The 8,947-nt window shown below is 37.3% G+C and overlaps 1 protein-coding gene across 5 annotated transcripts; it reads right to left on the bottom strand.

The window, feature by feature from the left end:
• LOC147530818 (copper-transporting ATPase PAA1, chloroplastic-like) lies at positions 1-8,717 on the bottom strand. 5 transcript variants are annotated; one of them, XR_015227772.1, is made up of 5 exons: positions 8,337-8,709; positions 8,211-8,264; positions 3,548-3,701; positions 249-332; positions 1-209 (listed from the first exon to the last, which is right to left on the bottom strand). XR_015227772.1 is itself a non-coding variant. In XM_086648501.1 (5 exons), exons 2-5 carry the CDS (start codon positions 8,607-8,609, stop codon positions 328-330), a joined length of 486 nt encoding a protein of 161 aa, XP_086504627.1. In that variant the 5' UTR covers positions 8,610-8,624; positions 8,673-8,715; the 3' UTR covers positions 1-327. The 5 variants fall into 5 exon arrangements, 4 of the variants coding, with proteins under 4 accessions (XP_086504627.1, XP_086504626.1, XP_086504625.1 ...); XM_086648501.1 differs by having other exon boundaries at positions 1-332; positions 8,337-8,624; positions 8,673-8,715; XM_086648500.1 differs by having other exon boundaries at positions 1-332; positions 8,337-8,717.
• Between the last annotated feature and the right edge of the window lie 230 nt (positions 8,718-8,947).

The following is an 8,947-nucleotide window of genomic DNA, read 5'->3' on the forward strand; positions in this document are numbered from 1 at the left end:
TTGTCTAAATATCTTTATTTTTGATAGCTAGGCAAAGTAGGTACGATCACCCATAGTCTGGTACATTTTGTCAGATGATTAAAATATATCAGCATCAACTACTAACTATTCGATTTGTTATGAATTTTCTCTGTACTTTGAAACGTGAGAAACTAAGTCAGTGAACTAAATTCTATTGCGATATCCGTTCATGCATATATTACTTCACACTCAACAAATTTTCTGGCTACAATTTTCTGCTTAGTAACATACTACCAGAGAGCAGTAGAGATGGTTCCACTGATAGAGCTTTTAGAATCATTAAGAGTGTCTTCCTTCAATCTCTCCTTAACCTGCCATCAATCACCAAATTTCAGATAATATCTTACTCCGATCTTGAACAAAATACCACTTATTTTAGGGGTGGGCAAAAAATCCAAAAATGAGGGTTAACCAAGGGCCGGTTCAAGGTCAGAAAAATGAGTGTCCAAACATGAAGCCCATCGTCATAAACAACGTTATTTGCAACGTACTTCCCATTTGTATATCACATAACGTCAAATGCATTGGGCATCCAAAAATATGCATTCTGCATTGTACAAAATCTAGTTCTTCATTGATAGAAATGCCATTGACGTATTTTTACTATTCGCTTATCAAAAATCTGTCATTTGTGCATATAAGCAGACCATAAATGTCATAACATTGTACAAAAATGTTGCCTTCGAAATGTGCATACTGCATGTGATATTGTACGTCTGACATAAACCCATGTGCGCGAACGTGTTTTACCATTTTGGCCCTCTGGAGATGTGACATTCTCACATCCAACCTTAGAGCATCTCCAATGCAACACTCAAACTCTAAATCTTAGAGTGCCACATAGGATTTCTTAGAGTTTTTCTTTAAAATTCATCTCCAATGCAAAACTCAACATGAATCTCTAAAGTGATGTGTCAAGATTTATTTTGGAGATCCTTAAGAGGACACTCTAAGTTTTGAGTGTCCTATTGAGGATCTCTAAGTGCCACACAAGCAAATCAATTAGTTTTAAACCAAAATATAGGTTTTTAGAGTTTCTCTTGAGTGTTGCATTGGAGAAGGTTTTGCAATAGTGTCTCTAAATGGCCAAAACTAGGAAAGAGACCATTTAGAGATCCATTTTTCACACTTGACACATAGGATTTTTAGAGTTTTTCTTGAGTCTTGCATTGGAGATGCTCTAAGCATCTCCAATGCAACACTCAAACTCTAAATCTTAGAGTGCCACATAGGATTTTTTAGAGTTTTTCTTTAAAAATCCATCTCCAATGCAAAAATAGACTTGCTGCCTTATAAGTCCCGACTAGCCAACTCGACCCTAGGCGGGCAGAGTCGGGGCTTTATTCGAAATTAGTACCGACTAGGGTTTTCACCCTAGTCGAGTCGCCTGAGTGCCGAAAGAGGACTAGTCTTCGACTAGCAGGGGACTAGTCCCGACTTTTTCAACATAGGACTCTCATATCACAAGTTATTTAAATATTTATGATCTTAAATCAGATTCGGGCTTAAGTCGAGAAAACATTAGGCACGCTTATACCCTATATTTCGGGATTGAAGTATCGGCCCCACTTATGCAGACCTCCTTATTTACCAGAATCCAGGGCTAACCTAATTGTATTTAGAGCCAAAGCATGGCTTAGACGCCTAGGGCACTCGTACCGACCACCCAATTCTAGGCTTGAGTGGTAGAGCTCTTCCGAATTCACCTCCTTGGTGACTTGACACGGGTTGACAAGTTGGGTTTTTAGTCCTTTCTTGACATATTGACCTTAGTCAACGAATGACCATTTTTTATCATCAAGAGGCGATACAGAAGCAATGAGGGTGCCTATATGGCAATTGAAAACAGTTGGGTCCAACTGTCCAAGTCCACTCGACTTATGTTAGGATGAAATCAGTTTTTCTCACTCTTCCCTTATCCCTAATCCATTACAGTAGTGATAGAGCAAGCAAAATTCTAGGCAAACTTGGGAGAGAATTAATCCCAAATCAACGTTGAGGTTCGTTCGTAAACTTCCTCTTGATTTGTGTCTTAATTCAAGAGAAAATTGAAGCCGTTGATTTGAAATTTTCTCCCAAATCTGTCTAGAATTTCCCTTGCTCTATCACTACTGATTCAATAAAAACAGTCGAGAGAAAAAAACCGAAAAACACTTATTCTTCTTTTTCTTCTTCTTCTTCAAAACAATGGTCATCTTCTTCTTCATTCATGGAACTTCAAGGTAACTTCTTTTTGGTCTCCACTTTTTTACTCGTTTTGTCTATGTTTTGCATCTTCTTCAACCAGCTTTTGTCTTCACTGTTTTTTTTTTCTTCTTCAAATTTTCTTTTTCTTCTTCACTTTTTTCTTCTTTTTCACTCCTTTTTCCCTTCCTAGATCATTCTTTAAGAGCATGTTTGCTTGAGCAACAACTAGTCAACCTAGCTTAGCTATATTTTGTTTTTCTTCTTCTTATCTTCTTTTCCTTTTCTTATGTTTTTCTTCTTGTATCTCTTGCTATTTTTCAGCAACCCATAGTCTGTCTTTGGACTTTTTTCTTCTACTTATCTTTTTTCCCCTTCTCAACTCTTATATTTTATTCATTCTTCTTTCATTGTTTTACATACAAACAAGTGAGTAGTGATTAAAATTTGTGAATTGTGTACGCATTAAGCTAGGATTGTTACTAGTATAGGTGGAGGAGAGTAAAAAAGGCCTTTGCTGCCTTTCTGTGAGGCGCTACCTCACGCCTAATACAACATAGCTTTCTTAGTCGTAGATATTAGGGTTAATAATGTACAACCAAAGTTTCGCTACGAACATCTCCAACAATACTTAAATATTAACTAGGCCACACGGGAGAACCATGAATTTTCTTAGGATGACTGGTTTATATAGGCCTCTAGTGGACAAATTCACCCAGGGTAAACCCAAAAAGTTGTAGCTTTTATACAAGGAACCAGTAGTATATATGAACAGGATGGCTTCTTATTCGTCAGTATTAATAGCTCATTTTTACAAGCAAAGATTATTACTGTGTCACAGTCAAACAATACCAAAAATCTTAACAAGAATGCAGAAGCAAAGCAAGAAACTGTATAGAGGTGGGCTGGTTTATAAAGGCTACTCTAACGGATAGCTAGTCAGAGTCTAGGGTTTATGGAAGTTGATTCGTCCTGCCATTGTGGGGTTTATGGAAGCCACGAAATAACACTATCTTTAGGAAGGGGGACTGGATTTTTGTAATACCAAATTGGAGATTCTCACATGATTGTACTTGTATACAAAGAGGAAGAAATGGACAGAAATTTGGGTCGTACAGGGATTTGGCTTATTCAAAAACCAGATATACTGACCCAAGCTGATTAGTATAAGCCAAAAAGAATATTAAACATATTTGGCTTCTCGGGAGTTGGGACAGAAGACTTGGTCGGTTTTTCCACTGCTAGAACGTCACTGGACGTGTCCGCACCTCCGAGATTCAAATTTAGTATTCAGATCATTGAGTTCATATTATATAATTGTAGAAGGGGTTTAGATACAAACCTTGAATGTTGGAGTTAAATCCACAATTAGTCAAATGCTTGGCAAGTGTTTCTCCTAACTGTTTTTGCCAGTTCTGATTGACCTTCACTTCAGGGACAGGCAATACAGTTGCCGTCTCTGTTGCAAGATCGACATTAGCAGAAAAAACCTGTGGCTGTTCGTCATACACAAAGCATAAGAAATCTAAGACTACCATAGTTATTATCCAAAGCAACATAAGCTAGAAGTATTTCCATTCTTATGATAAAAAATTAAGTACAACCTAAACCTAATTCAAAACGTTATTACCTCGTCCAGAAATTGGTTTAAAATTTCAAAAGAAATCGAAGTTGAAGGCCTACTACATTGTTCATAATCTGAAAAACATGAATAAAGCTCTTCTGTCGAAATGGTTAGGGAGACCAGCAAATGAAAAGACGGCTCCGTGGAGAAACATAATAGTGGAAATATTTGGGCTGCTGCAAGGTGGTTGGGCTCACAAACCTATCACAACCTCTTATGGGTGTGGTGTTTGGAAACGGATTGTTGGTAATGCAAAAGAGTTCGACGGGATTATAAAATGGAAGCTTGGGAATGGTATCAACATCAGTTTTTGGCATGACATATGGTGCCACCAACTACCTCTTAAAGCTAGATGCCCAGCCATTTACTTTGTTGCTGCCTCCAAAGACATTTCTGTTCACAACTCGTATGATTGGGTTCGAGAAGTTCGGTTTGTTCAGACTAGAAGGCATCTTAATGATTGGGAAATAGAGATCTACTAAACCTCCACTACCACCACCACATTTACTAAACCTCTACCACCGCACCTCCGCTACACCACCATTACTAAACCTCAACGCCACAACCAACACTATCACCATAAGCACCAAAAAAAGAAGGCTGAATTTTTTTTTTGGTTCTTTTCTTAGAGAATCATTTTCTAATACTTATTTTTTTCGGTTAAAAGAAAGGAAACTAAACAAGCTACTGACTCAAAATGAGTTTTGAACTCGCTGAATCACTTGATTGGTAAATCGATTAAAGACATACATGGGCTCTACCCGGATCCGAGTAACTCAATTAGATCGTTAGATTTAGACTGCAAATTTTGAACAAAAGTGTCATGTTTAAACCTCACATTATGTGCAAGGAAAATTTAGAAAGTTCTGATATACAAATTTTTTTTTCTTATGAAACACGTGTAGGCCACTTTCTTAAAATTCTCTTCGGGCCTCCGAAATCTCAGGGTCAGCCCTGGAGAAAAAGAAGCTTTGTTCCTTGTTTCTTCCTCTTCTTCATTTTCTTTTTTTTTCTGATATACAAATGTTTAGGTTCTCTCCCCTCATTGCCAATGGGTTTTGAGTTGGATGACCACAAACTTAACAAATACCCTTAGCAAATAAAATTTACTTTCTTTCTCAAAAGTTCTTCCTCTTCTTCATCTTCTTCGAAACTAGGTTTTGGTGAAGATCGGTGAAGCTTCATTTTCCTCTTTGTTTCCTAGAAGATTGTCGGCTTAAAAACATTTCTCTCTAAATTCGAGGTAGAAGAACATTTGAGAAAGAAAGTAAATTTTATTTGCTAAGGATATTTGTTAAGTTTGTGGTCATCCAACTCAAAACCAATTGGCAATAAGTGGAGAGAACCTAGACATTATATTCTTGGTTGCGAGATCTCCATTCTCCCAAGTGGGACTATTCTCACACACCCCCTCACGTGTAGCGTTCTTCAAGCCTAACACGTGTTTTTTTCTTCTCGGGTGACGTGGAGCACGCGTGGTTTTAAGCTAATCACGTGTGGGCCTAGCTTTGTTACCATGTCAAGTTTGTGGTCATCCAACTGAAAACCAATTGGTAATGAGTGGAGAGGACCTAAACATTATATTCTTGGTTGCTAGATCGCCTTTCTCCTATGTGAGATTATTCTCACATGTTAAGTTTGTGGTCATCCAACTCAAAACCAATTGGCAATGAGTTGAGAGGACCTAGACATTATATTCTTGGTTGCTAGATCCCCATTCTCCCATGTGGGACTATTCTCACACGCCCCCTCACGTGTGGCGTTTTTTTAGCCCAACACGTGTTCTTTTTCTATTTTTTGGGTGGCATGGAGCACATGTGGGTTTTAAGCCCATCATTGGTGGGCCTAGCTCCGATACCGTTTTAAGTTTGTGGTCATCTAACTAAAGCAATTGGCAATGAGTGAAGATGTAACACCCCTATTTTCTTGATATACCAAATTGGGTGGAAATAATAAAAGTCTAGGTCAATTTTGTTTAGATGAAATACTGGTGGGTTTAAAAACCCTATTTCTCTTCACTTTTGAGGAAACCCTATAGAAAAGAAAGAGGGTGCAGCCTCTCCTTAGTGAAGGGATGAGGAATAAAGAAGAAAAGTGATGGAAATAAAGTTCTCTAGTGAGAGAACAAGCCATGGTTGTGGTCTTAAAGTCATCTAAGGCGAAAAGAGGTAGATTTCCTATCTCCTAATTTTTTTGTAGGCTCTTTTAATTTATTCCATGATAGGTATAGTATTGTTAATCACATGAAAGAACGATTAAATGGCCTAGAGACTAGTTTTATCTAGAATTTCATAAAACATGTAGAGAGGACAGTATTTCGGTCTAAATTCAACTTACATATGGTATTGATATATGAAGAATATCGGTGTGATTCTTATATGTTTGGAAAGGTCTGTTTGTCTACTTTCTAGTAGTTCAAACGGTTCGCTAATCCGAGTTCCGAGTGAAGAGTTACGATAGTTTTCGTACAAGGTGTCAGAACAGTGTCTAGTGCACGTCGGTTTATATTAAAATTGAATCTGGTGTAGATATATAACGAATCTAGGTGATATTTTTATATGGTTGGAAAGGTCTCTTCGTCTACTTTCTAGTAGTTCAAACGGTTTGTTAATACGAGTTCCGAGTGAAGAGTTACGATAGTTTTCGTACAAGGTGTCAGAACAGTGTCTACTGCACGTCGGTTTATATTAAAATTGAATCTGGTGTAGATATATAATGAATCTAAGTGTGATTCTTATATCGTTGGAAAGGTCTGTTCGTCTAATTTTTAGTAGTTCAAACGGTTCATTAATCCGATTTTCGAGTGAGAAGGTATGATTGTTTTCGTAAAAGGTGTCAGAACAGTCTCCGATGGACGAATTTATTGAGATAATTCACATGGTTTCTGTTCTTTAGGTAATGTATCTCCTAGGTAGATACCTTCTAGTGGTGAGTCTATGTTTGTTAATTATTATTTTTATTTGCTTGTTTGAGATTGCGATCCACGTGAGGATCTAGTATGAGCATCATCCCTTCTGACTTGTCATATGTTGTTGACTTGAATTGTTTGGTGAGCTTGTTTGTAATTCTTGATAAGAGTCAATGTTTGTTGTGTATTGGTCTGAGATATTTGAACGAGAGTTTGATGATTGTGTCTTTCGACATAATGTGTTTGTCGACGTACATGCCAAGTTTGTGGCTATAAAGGTTTACCTTAGTTAAAGGCATGATATTTTCAATGTGCTGAAAAAAAAAAAGGAAAGATCGTTGTATTATCAAGGTTAGTATTAGATTAAAATACGAGAACCGGAAAACCTAATAATTAATCAAAGGACATAAATTATTAGTTTCGAGAGGGATTGGATAAATCTGATATATTATGTTAGTATTCACAGTTAAATTTCAGATAATGCCAATAATGAAAATGAATGCAATGCTTCCTTGATTGGGGATTGAGCTTGCCTACCCGAGACTTAGGTTTGAGGAAACCTACTGCAGTTGGGTTTTAACCCAGCTATTTTGTTTTTCAGGTATTGATTGTGCACTCATGGTAGGTGTTGCTCGTGAATCCAGTTTGAAGGTCTTAAATCTTCGATTTTAAGGCGGTTAGCTTGAGATTTGGGATTTGGGGCACTACAGAAGATGACCTATATATTATATTCTTGGTTGCTAGATCCTCATTCTCCCATGTGGGGGACTATTCTCACACATTTTTGGAATGGAAAAATATATAAAATTACCTGATTGATAATTAGAGATAATATTTTACACACAAATCACAATTACACATAATAAATATGTCACTTATAGTTATTTCAAAAAGCCATTGGCTTTTTTACTTATTATGTATATACACCAAGGCAGGTGAAATGTGTATTATCACGCTAAAGACCCACGCTTACCCATAAATAACATAAGTTTCCCTGTTGTGTTTTAATTATTTCCAGTAAGGAATCTTTGTTGCTTGTGTTTCAATTTGTTACTACTCATCTAATATGGGAGTTGGAGTTCTTGGATTAATAAAAGACAAACCATTTGCTTAAGCATATGGATGAAAGAAAGAAAAAGAAGCATCATATTTGATAAATCAACCAAACTAAACATTTTCCAAAATGTCATCACAAGCTGAAAAAAGTAATATTTGTATTGGAGAGAATTCAATTACAAAAGATTTTATATGTTTTAAACAGAAATTTCTGCCAGCTTGTAGCAGCAAATGCAAGCACAAAAGGGGGTTGTACAGATTTTACATGTTGTCACCAGAAATCAACTACAAAAGATTCAAAAGAATGTAAACCCTATTCTCCAATTGGAAAGTGGAAACTTCACAAACTATAAAGCAAAATAAAAGTGTATCAGTAGACAAAGTCTAACAATGAAGACTGAAGAGAATATAACTTACTTGACTTTCTAGCATACGTTTCACACTTCCTGCACATCCTTCACACATCATCCCCTGCAAAACCAACTCTTCAACTCAAAACAAGAAGATCTAGACAGAGAGAGAGAAGAGAGAGGGTTTATTTACTTTGACATCAAGAGTAATGGCATCAAGGGATTCTGGGTCGTTGGATTCATTAACTCCATTACCACCAGAGGAAACAGCACAGCTCGAGAAATGGGGGAAACGAGAAAAAGAAGAAGAAAAACAGGTTGAAATGAATTTATTCCTTAGGATACCATTAACTCTGGTTGGATTCAGACAAAAGGGTTTAATATTGAGACAAGATGTAAAACGTTGCTGAGAAAAAGTTAGGGTTTTGGACAGAGTAAAGGAAGTCGTTGCATTGAGTGTAGCCATTAAAGCTTATGCTAACTTTCACTTGAGATTTGTGTTTATTTGAGCACAGCTCCTCTCTTATACTCTTCTCAAGTAAGAAAGGTGAATATGGAATGTGAATGTCTCTAACTTTTACACTTTTTTTCTACTTTTAAGTGTAGGCCTCCAACGTTCGCCTAGGGCCCCAAAAAGTTAGGGCCCGTACTGTCGACCTTGAGTGCTGACTGGCCTAGGGGTGGGAAAAAGATCCGGAAGACCGCTATCCGACCCGTTCGACCGAGATAAAAAGTGTCCATGGACACCCGATGGTCATAACGGCCAGTGTCCGACCGGCCCGAAAGAATTGGCGGACGGTCACG

This window comes from Eschscholzia californica, unplaced genomic scaffold, assembly GCF_041429995.1.
Source record: "Eschscholzia californica isolate CP2 unplaced genomic scaffold, dmEscCali1.0.p SCAF_6, whole genome shotgun sequence".
Lineage (NCBI taxonomy): Eukaryota > Viridiplantae > Streptophyta > Magnoliopsida > Ranunculales > Papaveraceae > Eschscholzia > Eschscholzia californica.